Source organism: Lagopus muta, chromosome 9, assembly GCF_023343835.1.
Source record: "Lagopus muta isolate bLagMut1 chromosome 9, bLagMut1 primary, whole genome shotgun sequence".
Lineage (NCBI taxonomy): Eukaryota > Metazoa > Chordata > Aves > Galliformes > Phasianidae > Lagopus > Lagopus muta.
The window spans coordinates 18,952,810-18,972,220 of NC_064441.1; the positions used below are offsets into that span (position 1 = coordinate 18,952,810).

General features: G+C 49.5%; 1 protein-coding gene across 3 annotated transcripts in view; it reads left to right on the top strand.

Moving 5' to 3' along the window:
- The window catches only part of LOC125697707 (high density lipoprotein binding protein), a 35,395-nt gene extending 17,019 nt beyond the window's left edge, over nucleotides 1-18,376 (top strand). For all 3 annotated transcript variants that reach the window (XM_048955229.1, XM_048955230.1, XM_048955231.1), the window contains exons 6-28: nucleotides 335-541; nucleotides 961-1,176; nucleotides 1,975-2,181; nucleotides 2,406-2,513; nucleotides 3,046-3,150; nucleotides 3,867-3,945; nucleotides 4,580-4,719; nucleotides 5,026-5,130; nucleotides 5,386-5,499; nucleotides 5,759-5,845; nucleotides 5,993-6,124; nucleotides 6,912-7,130; nucleotides 7,967-8,188; nucleotides 8,394-8,612; nucleotides 9,303-9,441; nucleotides 10,215-10,369; nucleotides 11,002-11,106; nucleotides 11,700-11,834; nucleotides 12,404-12,547; nucleotides 12,715-12,900; nucleotides 14,595-14,711; nucleotides 15,124-15,252; nucleotides 15,917-18,376. In XM_048955229.1, coding sequence (XP_048811186.1) covers nucleotides 335-541; nucleotides 961-1,176; nucleotides 1,975-2,181; nucleotides 2,406-2,513; nucleotides 3,046-3,150; nucleotides 3,867-3,945; nucleotides 4,580-4,719; nucleotides 5,026-5,130; nucleotides 5,386-5,499; nucleotides 5,759-5,845; nucleotides 5,993-6,124; nucleotides 6,912-7,130; nucleotides 7,967-8,188; nucleotides 8,394-8,612; nucleotides 9,303-9,441; nucleotides 10,215-10,369; nucleotides 11,002-11,106; nucleotides 11,700-11,834; nucleotides 12,404-12,547; nucleotides 12,715-12,900; nucleotides 14,595-14,711; nucleotides 15,124-15,252; nucleotides 15,917-16,003 — 3,357 coding nt within the window. In that variant the 3' untranslated portion in view covers nucleotides 16,004-18,376. The remainder of the gene's footprint in view (nucleotides 1-334; nucleotides 542-960; nucleotides 1,177-1,974; nucleotides 2,182-2,405; nucleotides 2,514-3,045; nucleotides 3,151-3,866; nucleotides 3,946-4,579; nucleotides 4,720-5,025; nucleotides 5,131-5,385; nucleotides 5,500-5,758; nucleotides 5,846-5,992; nucleotides 6,125-6,911; nucleotides 7,131-7,966; nucleotides 8,189-8,393; nucleotides 8,613-9,302; nucleotides 9,442-10,214; nucleotides 10,370-11,001; nucleotides 11,107-11,699; nucleotides 11,835-12,403; nucleotides 12,548-12,714; nucleotides 12,901-14,594; nucleotides 14,712-15,123; nucleotides 15,253-15,916) is intronic.
- The last annotated feature ends 1,035 nt before the right edge of the window (nucleotides 18,377-19,411 follow it).

Below are 19,411 nucleotides of genomic sequence, written 5' to 3' on the forward strand. Positions count from 1 at the left end.
GCTGTCTGGTACTGCATCTGTTCGTTATGCTGAAAGAGAGGCATCTCCTCATCTGTGTCCAAAGGCCTGTGCAAATTCTGAGTACTGCTTCTGGACAAACAGAAGGGTTTTGAGGAAAAGATGGGACTTAGTCTCCTCATGTATAGGCACTGTAGATTAACTGCCGTGGCACAGTATCAGTACTTAGGCAGGATATGCTGGGAAGGCACTGTTTCCTCTTTAATGGTACTGCTCAGCAGCATCTAACTTGCTTTCTTGCTTTCCCCAGGCCTGCTTCTGTGGGTCTGCCATTGAAGGCAAAGGTTTTTACACTTGTTTGGTTCCCATGTTTCAGGCTTCAGCGACAGTTGCCATCCCCAAGGAGCACCACCGCTTTGTCATTGGAAAGAATGGCGAGAAGCTGCAGGACCTGGAGCTCAAAACTGCAACCAAAATCCAGATCCCCCGCCCAGATGACCCCAGCAACCAGATCAAGATCACCGGCACTAAAGAAGGGATTGAGAAAGCCCGGCATGAGATCCTGCTCATCTCTGCTGAGCAGGTACTGCAGTGCTGTCATCTTGCCATTTTACCTCTCCACTGAATGCTGCATGTTAGTAGCTACTGTGGCCATGCTTGGTCACTGGTATGTTAGTGAGAACGGAGACATGGATTGTGCAGACTGTATGAGCATCTACACCAGCTTCTTCAACTTCCTGATCTCCATTTTGTCCATTTCTTAATTCAGATAAGTTTGTTTTATGTTTGAAGTGGGCCATAATCGGATGCCAGCTTAGCCAAGGCAAGATGTTAGAATGGTGAATATCATAAAACATGAGTAGCAACAGTAGGATTTGTAGCCAGAAGAGAATGGAGATTTACATGGGCCAGACTGTCAAGTAGGGCACCACTGGGAACGTGTACCCATGTCTGGCAGAGGTTGTATAACAGAGGGCAGTTCTCACAGTTTTGTTCTTCCAGGATAAGCGTGCTGTGGAGCGGCTGGATGTGGAGAAGGTGTATCACCCCTTCATTGCTGGCCCTTACAACAAGCTGGTGAGTGAGCTCATGCAGGACACGGGGACACGCATCAACATTCCTCCACCCAGCGTCAACAAGACAGAGATAGTCTTCACTGGAGAAAAGGAGCAGCTGGCCCAGGCTGTTGCTCGTGTTAAGAAGATCTATGAGGAGAAGGTATGGTCCCTATAAGATCCTCATCTTCTCCCAACGTGTTCAGAGTCCCTCTTCTGCTTCTCTCTGTTTACGTCTTGTGTCAGCTCTGACTGCAGTCCTTGCAGAGCATAGCCCTTGATCTTACCATTTCATTACTCAACAGAATGAAACTTGGGGTGATGTTGCCAGGGTGGTGACAGATGTCTTGTTTTTCTGTGTCATGGGACTCAGCAGACCATGTAGGGCTCCCTTAGTTTGCACTGGTGACACTAAGGAGGGAAGTGTGAAGTCTGCAGTGGTGGCCAGCTGACAGTAAAAGGTTGCTACATAAATAGAAGTTTCTAAAGAGTGAATTTCACTCCAGTTTATTTTCCGCAGCCAACGTTGTAGTGAATATCCTTGCTGTGGGTTATTGGGGTGTTTTTTCTCATGCTTAGGTTTGTATTTGTACCAGTTTGGATTTCAACATAGTTAATCAGCTTATAGCCAAGTAACCTACATGGTATTGCGTTACACCACTGCCTTGAGGACAGCTGAGTGTTGAGCCCTGTTGTGCAAGTCCGTGTGCATGGTCTCCTCCATGAAGGAGGACCGTTGCCACAGAATGCTGGTTTTGTACTTTGACTACGAGTCTGTGAGCACGAGGCTTTCTATGGGCAGGGCCCCACTAGGTGCTGGGGTACTGCAGAACCAACATGCTCAGCTTTGCTTTGCTCTTTACATGGTGCAGAAATTCACTGCATCTGCTGCCTCTTCCTTCCACTCTTGTCCTTCTCTATCCCCCCTGTAATTGATGCCCCAGTGCCTCTGCCCCCACAGAAAAAGAAGACTACTACCATTGCGGTGGAAGTGAAGAAGTCCCAGCACAAGTACGTCATCGGCCCCAAGGGGAATTCCCTGCAGGAGATCTTGGAGAAAACTGGAGTCTCTGTCGAGATCCCACCCACTGACAGTAGCTCGGAGACGGTGATACTGCGAGGCGAGCCCGAAAAGCTTGGGCAAGCATTGACTGAAGTCTATGCAAAGGTACTGAGGAGATGGGCTGGGTCAGATGGGTTAGAAAGTCATATTAGGATATAACAAGAAGCAGCGTAGACAAATGGAGGAGGAGTGGTCTTTGTTGGGCTGTTAGAGATGCTGCTTAGATGAGCTCAATACTGAGGATACACCGTAGAAATTGGAACTGAATTTTTGTGGAGACTTCTTCCAGTGTGTCCATCAAACAGCTTTTTACATTTTCTGTCTTTCAGGCCAACAGTTTTACCGTCTCCTCGGTCTCTGCCCCCTCTTGGCTTCATCGTTTCATTATTGGAAAGAAAGGACAAAACCTGGCCAAAATAACTCAGCAAATGCCAAAGGTATGGGCGAGCTGGTCAGCTTGAGCACTTTCTATAGAATATGGTTTATTCCAGATCGCTGTTAGTAGAAGAGAAACGTGTTCTAGAGTAAGTGAAACCAAGGAGGAAAAGGCACAGTTCATAACATTAAAGCCTCTCTTTCACTGCTGCTTATGCTACTCATCCTAAGTTATTCTGGTTATTCCTTCAGAGGAAGCTTTAGATAGCACTAGTTGGAGAATTGATGTGGTAACATACTTATAAGTGCTGAATTCAACTAGGCTTTCTTGCTGTGAGTTCATGTTGAGATAAGGTGAGGTGAGCAACTTCTCTGAAGCCCTTGCAAGCATTAAGAACAGCATGAAAGCCACAGGCTCTAGAAGGCCACTGGCCAAATGGTGCATTACTGTCTTCTGAAAGCTGAGGAGTAACTTGTGTGTCTTGTGGGAAGGAAAATATCTATTAGTGGCAGAGATTATGTAGGTCTGACTGAGGGCATTGATCTGTCTCATATCTTGGAAAATTCTTAATGAATTCATTGCCTTGTCTCAAGGTTCACATCGAATTCACGGAAGGAGAGGATAAAATCACTTTGGAAGGACCTACAGAAGATGTGAATGTGGCTCAGGAACAGATTGAAGTCATGGTCAAGGATCTGGTAAGTTGGTGTTAGTAGTTCATAAGAAGGGGCAGCAGAACAGAGATGATAAGTTATGTTTCACATTTATGATGTTTTTCCCTGCTTAATAGAACTTGCAGGAGGCGTATCAGGTGGCATATAATCAATGAATAAACAGATGTTATAATTAAGAAATAGGCTAAACAGGTTAGCATGCTAGAGGAGAATGGATGGAACGCTTACCCTTGTCCTGGGCTTGCTGAGAAGACTCCAAGAGGAGCAATCTCCAAAAGAGATCCTTCTCCAGTGGCAGTCAGCTCTTAAATGGGGTCTAGGAGAGGTGGAGCCAGGCTCCACTCCTTCCAGTAGCGCAGGAGAATTGTCTTCACCTGTCCTCCCAGGCCTGACTCAGTGCTTGCCTCAGGTGGTCAGTCAGAGGTTCAGGTCGTGATTCAGCAGTTCCCATACAGATGGGTACAAAACTTGTCCACAGCATTCCTGAAAAATCAGCACTGGATCTGAAATCTTTTGCTGCAGATAAGGAAGAACTGTTCAGTTGTAACTAGGGAAGAATAGAAGTCCCTCCAGAGGTTTCACAAGCGTGGTGCTCTCAACTTCAAACAGAGCAGTAACAGGAAGAGTGCTTGCAGCTGGTTACTGGAGTCAGTGCCACTACTGGCAACAGGCAGTTATGGAGGGCATGAGTTGGGAGCAGGGTTGGCCTGTTCTACATAGCCCTCTGCCATTTGTTGTAGATCAACCGGATGGATTATGCAGAAATCAACGTTGACCACAAATTCCATAGACACCTCATTGGCAAGAATGGAGCAAACAGTAAGTGGTGGGCTTTTCCTAATCCTTCCTACGCTCAGACTCTGCATCTGTAGTTGATAGTATCAGGGGTTCTGTAGCTCATCTAGCGTGGTGTCTCCATCACACTTCAGCTGCTCTTCTTGACTGGCATGAGGAGATAAACAGGCAGTAAGTGCTTGGGATGGCTTTAATGTATGAAAGGGTTGTGAGATGACTTTGCCATGTCATGGAGGAGATTCTGTCTTGGTTGGAGAAATAAAGTTAACTTTTCTTTTTAATTACTCTGTGTGAATTACATTTTAGCAGCTGATAGGGGAATGTGGGTATCTGCCAGTAAGTTTCTCCTCATTAAAGAACTTGCAAAGAGAAATGAACGACCATCTTGTGATGTGATGTAAATGTGTGGTGTCTGGGGAGGAAACAGATTCAATGCTTTAGAAAATGAGCATTTTGCTCTCTGAAATGCCACAGCATTTACTTGTGTGGGTCTTGAATGGCACAGATCTGCTCTTGCTGAATTCCAGGGTAGGGTGAGGAGACCCTCACCCCTTTTCAGAGGCTGCTTTACTTCTTAAGCAGACTGAGTGCTGATAATCGGGATGCCTTGTTGCCAGCCTTGGCCGAGCAGGTTGTCACCACCATCCTTGCCTTGAAGTTAACAGGATTAAGGACCTCTACAAGGTGTCTGTACGCATTCCCCCGGACAATGAGAAGAGCAACCTGATCAGAATTGAAGGAGATCCCCAGGGGGTCCAACAGGCCAAGAAAGAGCTGCTGGAACTCGCTTCCCGTATGGTGAGCAGGACGTGATGCTAAGGGAGCTGCAGGGTTTGGGCTGTTATGTTCCCTCATAACCTTTCCTGGTGCAAATGTGTGCCCCTTGCCCAATGAATGATTGGATCTGCTGGCAAGTGTGAGTCCCTGTTTGCAAATGGGCTTCTTTATTTACCTGCACGCTGTTCTTTGTCAGCCCAGAAAGAATCCTCTCAAGAGGAGAAAAAAAGAAAAATGCTGACAAGTAAGCTGTTAGGCAGCAAGTGTGTAAAAGAGAATATAGGGCTGTACTGCTGAATACTGAGTTGTAATGTGTATTGCCATCAGGAAAACGAACGCACCAAGGACCTAATCATTGAGCAGAAATTCCACCGGACCATCATTGGGCAGAAGGGTGAGCGGATCCGGGAAATTCGGGAGAAGTTCCCAGAGGTGAGGCTTTCCAGGGGATAAGGAATCCAGGGGGGGCACCTGCTGCATGGATAACAGTCTTGTTGCTAATATCATAAATAGAGTGGCTCTGCATTGAATAGATATGAGAAAATTCTCTTGACCAGAGGCTGCTAACATGGCTGCCCTTCTCTGAATGGAAGAGAGGGTGTACAGGATCTCCCCAAGCTTTGTTTGTGTCTGACATAGCAGTTCTTGCACTTCCTTGAGGTGACTCTAACTGACTGCTTCTTGCAGGTTATCATCAACTTCCCAGACCCAGCGCACAAGAGTGATATTGTCCAACTGAGGGGTCCCAAAAATGAGGTGGAGAAGTGCACCAAGTACATGCAGAAGATGGTGGCAGACCTGGTAGGGGCACATTCTTCTCTCCCATGCACTTAGGTTAGCCCTGAAATAAAGTACAGCTGTACTGTCACTGTACTTAGTTGGGACTGAAACACCTCCAGATGACAGAACTCAAGACATTAAGTTCTGGCTGGAGGTAGACAGTCTTGTACAGAGAACTTCCTTGGGTCCAAGTTTATTGTCAAAGCTCGTGTTTACCAGGTTCCTAGGATGGGAATTGCCACAGTGTGCAATCTTCAATTGTCCCTTCTTTCTCCCTTAGGTTGAAAACAGCTTTTCTATTTCTGTCCCCATCTTCAAACAATTCCACAAGAACATCATAGGGAAAGGAGGTGCCAACATCAAGAAGGTGAGATAACTTCTCTTTCTCTGGTGCTCAGTACAGTCAACTGCCTTCAACTAAATCTCTTTCCTGCTCATTGGTGATGTGAAATGTAATCTCCAAGGGCTTTCTTCTGACATGGGACACTTCTGAAATCATTTCTTTTCTTTGCAGATTCGTGAAGAAAGCAACACCAAAATTGATCTCCCAGCAGAGAACAGCAACTCAGAGACAATTGTTATCACAGGCAAGAGAGCAAACTGTGAAGCTGCTCGCCACAGAATTCTTGCCATCCAGAAGGAGCTGGTAAGTGACCTTTTGTGGATAAGGGATTTGAAAATGATGGTAGAATACATTAACACACAAGAAATTGTTGTGGTGTGGAATAGCAGAGAGGAAACAAATAGGAGGGTCAGTCTGTTCTTGGCCCTAAAACCTAAGTTCTTAGCAGAAGTTGCCAGTAGCAGGAGAGGAGTATGTCTGTGGTATCTGGCAGTTCTTTCAGGGATGTCTATTTTCGAGGCTTATCAGAATGCAAATAGCAGTGTTGTCCTGAAGTGTGGTTTGTGAACTAGGGAAGGCTGTGCATTAACTGAGGCCAAGCAGACTGAAAATACTACTTGTTCAGCATCAGCAGGGACGACCCTCATCGTCTTGAACAAAGCAAGGAACTGAGCTAAGTTAAGATGAAAGACTGTCACTGGGAGGCTACTGTACCAATACTGACTTGCCACAATAGCTCACAGGTTTATGGAGAGCAAACTTGTGCACTTGCACTCCTGGATAGCATCTGTTGTTGTCCAAATGGAGGCTCTGACATAGGTCTGCCGTCTCTTCGTCAGAGACTGAATTTACATTCATGGTAGTTGCTCTCGGGGTGTAATTCTTCCAAAATTGAATGCACTGTGGGATGATACAGCAAGCCTGCCTATGGCTGCTTATGTATAAGAGGCAGCCAGTCTCAAGCTCCTGTGATCGGGCGTTTCCTACACACAGCTCTGTAAAGACCTTAGCAGTGTGGGAGTTGGGGGATAAGCAGGGTAGACACAAACACATTTTTGCAGTTTGATTAACAACCTGATGCTGTCCTTAGGCCAACATCACAGAGGTGGAGGTCTCTATTCCTTCCAAACTGCACAATTCCCTCATTGGCGCCAAAGGCCGCTTCATCCGCTCCATCATGGAGGAATGCGGTGGAGTCCACATCCACTTTCCCACTGAGGGCTCCGGCAGTGACACTGTGACCATCAGGGGCCCAGCCCAGGATGTGGAGAAAGCCAAGAAGCAGCTGCTGCACCTGGCAGAGGAGAAGGTGAGCCCTGACATAAGGAGAGGAGCGGATTGTTTTGGCCAGCTGTTTCTTTTCCAGGGTTCACATGGTCCCCATAGTCTGCTGAGAAGTCTCTCGTGTCAGACAGCATAACCCCCTTTAGAGGGATCTGAGCAGTCAGGAAGGGTAAAAGTAAACTTGTTGTGACAATGAGTGTTTTCTCTCATGAGTGGAAAAACTGGCTGTAATGCTTCTCTCCCATGGCTGGGGGGATATACTCAAAGGCTCCCTACTCTGGAGGTTTGAGTGCTGTTGGATAGCCACACTTCTCTGAAACAGCTGCCTCTGCCGTTTCTCCTTTCCATTTTCTCCTGATCTCTGAATTCCAGTTCCAGCTCTTACATTTCATTGCATATAATTGGGTTTGGGGAGCCCTTGGTTACAAGACATTGCTCTGAGTTGTGACCAGCTCACTGGTCACTTTAACTGCAAGAAAGAAGAAACAAACACCTTTCCAATGCCAGCATATGAACGTGTTCTGAGTGGTTGGTCGTCTGCTGTGTGACCAACAGCAGGCAGTCAGCAAAAGGTCTTGCTGTTGAGTGTGAGTCTCAGACTCCCAGGGTAGTCTGCTGTGCTCGTGTTCTCGCCAGTTGTGCTGAGTGTGGAGAGAACTCAGCACTGACAACATCTTTCATGTAGTTTTTCCTTTAAGATGTCATACCTTTTTGATTTTGACAGCAAGCTGCATCTGCCTTGCTCTTGCAACATTTTGTATGTATGTGGAGTGTGGAGATAAACATCTACATGCTTGCTGTGGATGCTGATGTCTATTTATTATATACTGACATGTTCCATGGGGATCTGACTTCTTTCAGCAAACTAAGAGTTACACTGTGGACCTCCGTGCAAAGCCAGAGTACCACAAGTTCCTTATTGGTAAGGGTGGTGGCAACATCCGTAAGGTGCGTGACAATACCGGGGCACGCATCATCTTCCCAACCTCTGAGGACAAAGATCAGGAGCTGATTACTATCATGGGAACTGAGGAAGCTGTCAAAGAGGCACAGAAGGAGTTAGAGGCCCTCATCAAGAACCTGGTAAGAACTACTATTACTTCTTTCTGCCTGGCAGTGTGACAAGATGCAATGAGTTAGTGTGGAGGACCTGTCAGTCCTAAAGACATGGCTGTTACAAGAGCTTAGGACTTGTTGGAGTGAGATTATATTTGCTATTGAGTGCAGCAGTCCAGTGCTTATGACCAGGAAGGGCAGGGCTGACTGGCTGGCTGTCATCTGTCGGCAGGATAACGTGGTTGAAGACTCCATGGTGGTTGACCCCAAGCACCACCGCCACTTTGTCATCCGGAGAGGGCAGGTCCTGCGTGAGATTGCAGATGAATACGGTGGGGTGATGGTCAGCTTCCCTCGCTCCGGCACCCAGAGCGACAAAGTCACCCTCAAGGGAGCCAAGGACTGTGTGGAGGCAGCCAAGAAACGCATCCAGGAGATCATTGAGGACCTGGTATGTCTCAGGAAAGCTGTTCCTTCTGCTCTTTGTTGTTTCAGCAGTGTCCTCCTTGAACCTGCTTTATATGAGCAAGTCCCGCAGCAAACTTGGGATTTGAAGCTTTGCTGTCAGTATGTAAGGGCTGCAGACTTTGGATCCCAGTCTGGGGCATGGCTGTTAGCTCCAACACGGCCATTTTGTGTGAAGTAGTCTCTCTCCTTTAACCTTCCTCATGGTTTTTAGGAGTGGAAGTAGGAGAGCTTTACGTGGTGTACTTACAGGCAGTAAAACATGGGAGACTTCATGCACCTCTCTTTGCCTGGTCTGGGGCAATGGCACTCCCTGCCCTTTCCTGTCTCGTTAGTATTGGCTTTTGGAAGTCAGACCTGTGCTCTTCCTTGCCTTCATTCATTATCTTTCTCCTTTCTCCTACTGCTTTCTCCCCTTCAGGGTCATAGAGAGCTTGAGCTTTCGTCTCAGGAGCCTTTAGCATTATGGGCTGGAGGCAGCTTTCAGTAAAAATATTCCATGCTAACCTCTCAGAGAGAAAAAAGATTCCATGAAACGTTTGGTTCTTCCAGTGACAGCAGCTGTTCCCTTTCCCAACTCCTCGCTGTGTCCATTACGGATTTCACTGTGTGCAGGCATCCTGTTTGCACGTGTGAAAGGGCTGCCTCGCAATAGAGCAACTCTGCTTTCTCACAGGAAGCTCAAGTGACAATCGAATGCACCATCCCACAAAAGTTCCACCGCTCCATTATGGGCCCCAAAGGATCCCGGATCCAGCAGATCACCCGGGACTATGGTGTCCAGATCAAATTCCCTGACAGGGAGGAGAACCCAGGTATACCCAGGGATGCATGTTCACGTGGCAGTTGGGGTGATCAGATGCGTAGTCCTTGCTCAATCAGTGGAGAAGTGCTACTTAAAATCTGTGCAGAAGTGCCCCCACGTGTGCTGTGCAGTGTTCCTGAACGTGGGCTTGGCATGAGCCTTGTCCTCGTGATAACAAGGGCCAGTTTTAGAGGGTGAAAATGTAAACGTGTGTTCTGAACGTGTTTTCACCACTGAACACAGGGACATGAGTACCTATCCTGGCCAAAAGCAGAACCCCCCACTGCTCCTTTGCTCTGCAGGCTTGCTGAGGTTTCTCATGCTCTTCTTGTTGGGTGTACTGAATTAAGCACAGCTGGAGCCTGCACTACCTGTTCTTGTTGGATAGTTTGGCCTACCACCAGCCATGCTGCTGTAACTTACAGCCAGTGCCATGCAGGTGAGATTCCCTGCTGCTGAAGAAACTGCCAGCCTTACTCACTGCTTCTGTTGACATAGGAGCATGGCCTCCAGTTCTGTAGTGTGGCTGCAGGTCCTCTCTGTGCAGGCAGAGGCAATATCAGTGCTGTGCATAAAGGAGGAGATGATCTCAGTGGATGCTCTTGTTCTGCTCAGTGCAGGCTACGCCACGGCAAGCTGCCTGTGTTGGTAATGACCAATACCATAGTAGGCTGTAGTGACTGATCTCTTTTGGCAAAGACCAAGGCTGAGGATCTGAAGGGGGAGATGCTGAGCAAAGAGGCAGTTCTTGTGCCTTTAACGTGAGACTTTCCATGTTTTCAGCTCCTGTTGCAGAGCCAGCATTGCAGGAGAATGGTGAGGAGGGTGGGGAAGGCAAGGATGGGAAGGATGCAGACCCCAGCTCTCCAAAGAAGTGTGATATCATCATCATCTCTGGTCGCAGGGAGAAGTGTGAGGCAGCAAAGGAGGCACTGCAGGTATGTGGCTTTCTGGGCCCATTAGCCTTACTATGTAGTCCTGTCCTGATGTAAGAAGCTCACCACAAGCTTCAGTGGTGGCATTCAGTCGGGATTGCAGTCCAGGTGGTCACTGGCACTAGCTGTGGAAAAGGTCTGTACTGTCCAAGGGAAGGTCTCCAATTGCTCTGTAATCTTGCCTGGTGGCTTGAGTCACAGTGCCTGACCTAGCAATTGCTGCAGCTGTAAGCAGCCCCGAGTTGCTTGCCAGAAGAGCGTGACATACTTATTTTATGAAGCAGGGCTGGAAAGAGAAACAGTCTGATTGAGGCTGAATCATTCCAGCTTTAGCAGACCTTGCCACGCAGGGAGAACCCTGTAGCGATGCTGTCCAAGTTTCTGCTAGGTGGAAGCCAAGGATATGAAAACAGCCTCTGACTCCTGAGGGGTTTTAAGATGGCTTGCTTGGAAAAGATATTAAGCACCCAACAGATCATCTTAGCATTTGCAGCTGCTCTCTGCTGCAGAGTTTGCACCATGACTACAGGGGAATGTACCTCAATTCAGCAGCATAGTCTCTTGAACAAATATATGGCAAGCACAAAGTCAGGAGAAGTCTTTCATCTGGGTAAACTGTGATCTCTTCTCTGCAGGCTCTGGTTCCTGTCACCATTGAAGTAGAAGTTCCCTTTGATCTGCACCGTTACATCATTGGCCAGAAAGGAAGTGGGATCCGTAAAATGATGGACGAGTTTGAAGTAAGTTGTTGCTTTTCCTCCCAACTTCTCTGTCCTGGAAAATCAGCAGGTGGCCATGTTTGTGGTGCTGGCAGTCGGCTGCGACATACTCAGGACTGCGTTGGCTTGACCATAGCTCTGTAATAAGGAAATGAGACCTGCATGATTTAATCCTGGGCTGAGAGGCTGGTAGATTTTGTGATGAAGCTGTATGATGGGTGTTGATGCTGTGAGTACTGAATGACTTGTTGGGGCCTGTCAGGATTCCTTACCAGTGCAAGAGTAGTTTTTCTTCCTTGGCCATGGCTCTGCTGTGCCTGCCTGTTTGGGAGGATTCCCTCAAAGCCCACAGGGACAGTGGACCTCTTGCTTTCAGGTGTGATGCAGGTTGGCTGCAGACAGCACTGTTGAACATATATTTGTTTCCTGGCCTCTCCAGGGTAACACAGAAACTACTAGGGGCTGAAGTCCTACAGCAGAGCAATCTGATGTTGGTAGTGGCTGAAGAAATAGGGTTCAGGCTGAGTGGGAGCTGTGCTTGGTGGCAGAGGAGATCAGTGAGAAGCCAGTGTAAAGTGAACAGTGGTACAAAATGGAAATCATATGTTGCTCAGGTGAACATCCAGGTCCCTGCTCCTGAGCTGCAGTCGGATATCATCACCATCACTGGGCTGGCTGCCAACCTGGACCGTGCCAAGGCTGGGCTGCTGGAAAGAGTGAAGGAGCTGCAGGCTGAACAAGAGGATCGGGTAAGGCCTGTGCCTGTCCTTCCTTCCAGCCAAACCTTCAGCTGGAAGCTCTAACTGAACACTAGGCTGTGCCTTCCTTCCACCCAGCCTCTGGTGTTTCCTTCAGAAGCTGTACAACCTCTTGGCACCTCTGTTCTTTTAATAGCACCATTAGCTTCTCTGTAAGTCTGGGAAACTCAGAGTGGCTTATCCAAATATAATACTAACTGACAGGACAATCACTGCCCAGGACTCTCACCCTCATGTCTCACTGAGATGCTGGAGGACACAACCCCTTGCTGTGAGCAGTGAGCCTGTGCTTTGTAGCGAATTCCTATCCCAGCTCTGAATAGATGAAGGAAGAGTTGGGTGGTAGTTTGTTACCTGCAGATGCTGCTAAATGTGGCAAAAGCACAAGGCCCCAGCAGGTGAATGTCTGTAGTCTTCTGTAGCCATTTACACTTGGGCAGGACCGCAGAATCTGTCCTGTGCGTTTCAGAAGTAAGAAGGAAGCACTGGGACTTGATATCACTGAATCAGCCATGGTGCATTCTCTGCTGTTGTGCCTCACTTTGCTTCTCTTGTTCCAGGCCTTGCGAAGCTTCAAGCTGACAGTCACCGTTGATCCCAAGTACCACCCCAAAATCATTGGGCGGAAGGGAGCAGTGATCACCCAGATCCGCACAGAGCATGAGGTCAACATCCAGTTCCCTGACAAAGATGATGAAAGCCAGGTGAGAGAGCAGAGGATGCACAGAGAGCAGTGCTGGTTGTCTGTGGGCATAGAAAGCACAGCATCTTCTCCAGGGCTCTGATTTCTGTTACTGTTGCATAAAGCGGAGGGTAAGAGGAAGCAGCCTGGAGATCCGCTTGGTTATTCACACATCTCCCTGTATCGCAGGCGCAGGACCAGATCACCATCACTGGCTATGAGAAGAATGCTGAGGCTGCCCGGGATGCCATCATGAAGATTGTTGGTGAGCTGGAGCAGATGGTCTCTGAGGATGTGACCCTGGACCATCGCGTCCACGCACGCATCATCGGTGCACGTGGCAAAGCCATCCGCAAAATCATGGATGAGTTTAAGGTGAGCAGGGGGGGATGCAGCACAGGTGGGCAAGTCCTGGGTGGAGCTGGTTACTCCTGTGCTAAGGTAGCAGTTTGGTGTGAGGGTCTGAATTCAGGACTGTCAGGCTCAAATCTTGTGATTCTTTCGTCTCGTGCCTGTGGAGCACTTCTGGCTGGGACAGACACAAAGAAAAGCCAGTGCTGTTCTGCTCTCCTCAAGCTGTCACCTCAAACATGGAAGCAAAGTCACTGGGCCAGCTGAGCTACCTGGACAGTGCACACAGACATGAGCTCAAATATTCCTTCATGACCTGAGCTGTAAGTCACCCTTCCTCCAGGAGCCAGGCAGGGAGCAGGCTCAGCTGGTATCATCTTGCTTGAACATGGTCATAAGAGGAACCTGGAAATGCTTCTTTTCTGCTCTCAGTTAGCCCTGCAAACAGCACTGAGCTCTGTCCCTCTGTGAAGCACTTCCAGTAGTAGATTTCTTTCAGGTGGGGTCCTAGATGATCTTTAGGAGAGAGAGGTGGTTGTGTGAGCTGCTCCAGGTACTGGAAATGAACAGTAAACGGATATTGGGGATCTCTGGGAGGGGACTGCACCCAGACCCTCTTAGCTCAAAGAGATTCTCTACCTTTCTTTGCTTTGCTTCAACCATTGATTCCCAAAGACACTTCTTAGGGATCCAAATCTGCCTGCTGGAAGCTGAAAGACTTTGTCACAGTCAGTTTACCTGTGGGAAGGGTCAGCATCCTTGACAGTACATGGCAGTAGTGGGTGCTTTACTGAAGGGACAGTTAATGAATGTGTATCCAGGGTGATGAGCTTTTGGAGGCTTGCATTTTGGTTCGTCTTAGCTGTTGAAACAAGCTTTTAGGTTCACAAATGAGTAGCCTTTGGTTTTGGTCTTATCTTGTATGGCTTCCCTGCAGCCATCTGGAAGGCAAGGGAGCTCAGTGGCTGTGTATGGGGAGCACTAAGCCAGCTATAAAATGATTGTTAGCCAGGATTATCTGTGTAGGAGACAGAAAGCTTACTGTGCCTCATGCTGATAGCATGATGATGAAGATGCAGAATGAGGACGCTGTGGAATTGCAGCCCTCCTTTGCTGCTTCCACAAACTTTGCACAGAGAATCACAGACTGGTTTGGGTTGAAAGGGACTTAAAGGCTACCTGGTTTCAACCCTCTGCTACGGACAGGGACATCTCCCTTTCGACCAGGTTGCTCAAGGGCCCATTTAACTCGGCCTTTTGCACTTCACAGTTAACACCACAGGTTGAAGCATTCACAACTTCCTTGGCAACCCATTCCAGTGCCTCACCACTCTCATAATAAACATTTTTTTCCTAATATCTCATCTAAACTTACCCTCTTGTCATTTAAAGCTGTTCCCCCTTGCCACATCACTAACATTCCCTGACAAAGGGCCCCTCTCCTGATTTTCTGTAGGCTCCCTTTAAGTACTGGAAGGCTGCAGTGATGTCTCCTCAGAGTCTTGCCTTCTCCAGGATTAGCAACCCAACTCCTCCAGCCATTCTCTGTAGCAGAGGTGCTTTTGCCTGCTGAGCATCCTCGTGGCCTCCTCTGGATCCACTCCAGCAGGTCCATGTCCTTATGTTGGGGACCCAGAGCTGAATGCAGCGCAGCAGGGAGTAGGCTGTAGCTTTTGAGTTGTGCAGGTCTAAGTCCTGTGCTGCTCTTTGTGTTGCAGGTGGATATTCGCTTTCCCCAGAGTGGAGCTCCTGACCCCAACTGCGTGACTGTGACAGGGCTCCCTGAGAACGTGGAAGAAGCTATTGATCACATCCTGAACTTGGAGGAAGAATATGTAAGTGCTCAGCGTATCTGTATGGGGGCTCAGCAAGGATTTCCTTAACCACAGAGCTGAATGTCTGAGGTATCTCCATGTGATATTTTCTACCACAGCACTGGAGAACTTGATCCTGGTGCAGGTTGCTGCAGCTGTCCCTCAGACCACAGGCTGCAAGGACTGCCCCCCTGTCCAGGAAAGGGCAGTGACTGAGTATGCTGGGATGCCACCAGCATGTGCACGTGCTCGCCTTGCTGCAGCTTGCATCACTTAGAGTCTAGTAGTTGGTGGCCATCACACTAGTACAGAAACAACAGGCTGGTGACATCAGACAGGTTGCAGCAAGATGTGGGATAGTTTGGAGCTGGGGATTACAGCAGTTTGAAGAACCGTTAAGATCCATCCTCCTAACTGAGCCTTTTGGCTGCAGCTTGCAGATGTGGTGGACAATGAGGCAATGCAAGTGTATATGAAGCCCTCTTCCCATGAAGAGTCCAAGGCCCCATCCAAGGGCTTCGTGGTGAGAGATGCCCCCTGGGCCACTGTCAACAATGAAAAGGTGAGTGAGTGCTGCTTCTGCTGCGGGGGCACAGAGAGCGTTGGCTGACTGTCATCTGCCCCCCATTTCAGGCCTTGGTGGCGGAGAAAGCAGAGAGGGGCCATCCTGCTCTTTATGATTTATACAAGCCTCTAGCTTCCAAAGCACCCCTGTCTCCTTCCAAATGTTTTGCCTGCACTGAATGTCCCACTGTCAGATACAGCAGAACTGCTGGGGGATGGAGAACCCTTATCTGAAAGCGTTCCATTAAGTCATGTGGTTTTTAGAGGTTGAGGGGGTGCCCTGGCACCTCTGTCTTATGCTGCAGCACAGAACTAGCTCAGTGTTTGCAGCTGTGTTCTTGCTGGGAGCGATGTATCAGAACACATGGTTGCTCTGTCCTCAGCTGCCCTGGTGTTGCTGCAGGACTGTCCTGACCCTGCTCCAGTGACCAAGCTACTGAGGTTGGGCTCTTGGAGCCCCTGATCCACCTGCTGTTTCCTTGTCTGCACCCTGCTCAGTGCCATCTCTAGAGGCTCAGCTGTCTGTCCTGGGCACCCAGAGGACATCATGATTGTGCTCAGCCCTCGCCCACAGGACACCAGAAAAGCTGCTTAGCTCAGGGGCACTGTACAAGTTTGCAGCAGGGCAGGAGCTTAACTTGTTCCCTTTTTGTTTGCTCTAGGCCCCTGATATGAGCAGTTCTGAAGACTTCCCCAGCTTTGGGGCTCAAGTTGCCCCCAAGACTCTTCCCTGGGGACCCAAACGATAATGACCTGGAAGCAGAACCATCTCCTCCAGCCCGATGACCTGACACTAACCTGCCACAAATACTTCCTGTCTGAAATCTGACCCAGCGGCTGGAGCACAAGTCAATTGCCCCACGAGGTCTCCTAATGGTGTCTGGAGTGCTAGACCCCATCCTGCTCCCCTCAGCTATCACCACAGCTAGGACCCATTCTCATCTCTTGATGGATCTACTTTCCTTCTTTGGAACAAGACTTCCGCTCAAATTGAAACACTAAGTGTGTATTTTTGTTAGAAACTTCATAATTGACTTAAAGTGACTAAGATTTACAGCTTCCCAAACGCTAGCAGAAAAATCAGCTCTCTTGAGCATGTCTTACTAGGCATTCTCGCCTTCATTAGGAGACCTCCTTTACTGTGGCTAGGAATCTACTTCCTGTCTCATGACCTCAGGAAATAAATTTCCTTGACTTTCTAAAGCCAAAACGTTTGCCCTCTTTCCTTTGTGTTCATCCCAGGCCTTACCTTACCTTTGTAGAGTGCAATCAACTTTTTTTTTTTTTCCTTTGAACTGCCAAAAATTCATTTAATGCTGATAGCTGACTGTGGGGAGAGCTTCAAATAATCTAAAAGGTCAGAAACTTAATTTTTAAAGGAACAAAACCTTCAGTAGGCTGTAGAGGCAGCAGAGATGGAAGGGACCAGAACACCACATGGCTGCCCTGGTCAGGTAAGGGTGCGTTGCCAGCGCACCTCTGCACCACACCAAGCACAGCCCCAGCTGCACGCTCCATGAGTCTTCCAGTGCGCCATGGCAGATCCTGCTCCTAGTTCCCAGCCCTTCCTTACTCACCCTTCCCAAAAGCCACGTGGGCAGTCAGACAAGCCAGCACGTGAGAGCGTTACTGGATGGGACAGATTTGGCTTTGGCTGAGGTTGCTGTGATGGCGTTGGCCCAGGAGAAGCTGGTGGGAAGCAGAGCCCTGAGGAGCTGTAGTCCCCTGCGAGCACCGCAGCATCTAGGTGTGAGCGGCAGGGACACCATGTACTATTGCCTTCTTTCTACCTCAAAAGTCAGTATGATGGTGGCCTCTCAGTGTAGTGGGCGAGCAGCTGCTTCAGCTCTCAGCCCGGCACCCAGAGCAGAACCCTGGAGGAAAACCAAGAGAAGCGTTTTGAGCAGCTGCGTGAGCTCTGCTGGAGGGAAGCAGAGTGCTCACAGGCATATGCAGGCTGTGGGACTGTAGGATTTCCCTGAGCTAGAACCAGGCTTGGCCTCAGGACCTCAGCCCCAGCCTCACAGCAGCCTGCAGAGATCAGGAGCCAGGCTTCTGCTCTGGTGGAAGAGGGGAGCTGAAAACGATGGGGCTGACAGTGTGGTGCGTCAAGCCCTCCCTGAGGCCTCCACTGTATGGGCTGGAGAGGGTGATCCGTGCTCCGTCCTCTGGGCTGCTTATGCCTAGGCCCTGGCTTGCTGTAGGAGGCCATGTCTGAGCTCCTCCAGCCAGTAAGAGGAAAACCACATCTATGAAGAGGGAGGCAGGAGATGCTGGGGCCCTGTGTTCCCTCCTTCCCCTGCTTCAGTCCTACAGAAGTCTGTAGTCTGAGCCATCCTTCTACCCTAGCTGCTTCAGCTCTTGGACAAGCAGAAGTCCCTAGCTTCCCTTCTCTAGTGCTGCTTATGGGGCAAAGGCCTGAATTCTGGCAGGCTGAGCCCAACATGCTTGCCTTTTCCAGCACCGTTCGCTGTCTGACAGGCCTGACGTGGCAGTGCTTCTCCTTCCCATGACAGCTCTCCTCGGAAGAGGCTGCTATGCAGAAATTGCACCAAAACCTCCTAGTGCTCTCTGTAAGTTTGAGAAGTGACTGAAGCAGGCCGCGTCCCTTTGCAGGGCACCTACCTCCCCCTGAAGGACAGGGTGGCTTTGCATCCAGCCAGGAGATAGCAAACAGGGGGGGTCAGGCAGAACTAGGGTAACACCCTCCCACGCGTGTCTGTCAGAAAATGGTTATTACCCCCATAGCTTAGGTCTGTCCTGTGTCACCAAGCCTATCACCCCCTCGTCCTCTTTATACCCCCTGCCCTCAACAGTTGCACAGTTAGGCTTGAGTTACAGTTGGGGCACTGCCACCTGGGCTTGCCCCACAGCCCGACCCTCCACTCTAAAGAAGGTCATGAAGTGATTGTACCTAGTACTGTCCCCCACACCCTCCTTCCGCAGCAGACTGTGGCACGTGTCCGTTTCCTCTCTGACGTCTTCCATATTGTATGTTTCCATAGCAATGATCCCTTGGCCTTAACTTTGGAATTTGGAGACTATATGCAAACATGTAAAAAGGCTCATGAGTATGGATGACACTGGAATTTTATAAATTCTAAAATAAAACCTGAAACAGCTCAGAGTGTCACGGATGTTATTTCTACCGGTGGGTTGAGATCCAGAGCAGCCCCTGCTTGGCTGGGCTCAGCCTGCTGTGAGGAGGTCCGGCCTGCCTGTGCTGAGCCAGGACAAGCAAAGTGAGCGCTGCCTCGAGGGGAGCTGAGAGCAAAGCCTGACAGCGTTTCACCCTGACCTCTGTCAGCTTAGGAATGCTGGGGACCAAACAGTGACCACATGCCTGATAAAGCCACACGCTGGCAGCAAGAGGGGACACAGACTCAGCACATCCCCACCCAGTGCCCATGCCCCCTCCCTCCTGGCAGGGCCCAGTGGCCGTTACCTGACAGGTGGTGAGGAAGCCCAAGCATGCAGCCAGCAGGTACCAGTAGGTCGAAGTCAGATTGCCGTCCCATCTCTGACTGCCCTGTACCTGTGAGAGCCACACACAGCTGTCACTGCACCTGCCCGCTCCGTGGCTGGCATCGTCACCATGTGTCACCATGGGATGTCAGCACAGCAGCAGGTAAGCCCAGTCCCAGGGTGCACAGTCTCAGCTGTCTCCCCACAGTGGTGACATTTCCTCCCCTGATTCCCCAGCTGGAAAGCTTTTGCAGCCCCAAAGCACCCCAAAGGGGTGGGAGAGTCACAGGGACAGGCTGCTGGTCCTGTGCTGCCTGTCCAGCCCCAGCCCACAGGCACATGGTGGGCAAACCCCAGGATAAGCAGGGCCCTGTGGAAGCTCAGGGTAGCAAGTGGGCAACCTGGACCCAGCTGAACTGAACTGTGTGCTGAGGAGGTGGCAGTGACTGCAGAAAGCAAACAAGGAGCCCAAGCAAACAGCCAGCTGAGGCAGAGGGGCCCCACCTGCAAGCAGCATTGCTGTGCTGGACAAAGTCCCACAGTGCATAGGCTGAGGTGAAGGCACACAGGCTGCTGTTGTGGACGTGCTTGTTGTATACACAGGGCAGGAAATTGAAGGTAAAGGCCATGAGGAAGGCCTGGGCCTAGGCCCTTCTCCTCCCTGGGTGGAATGCACAGCCCATTATCTTACC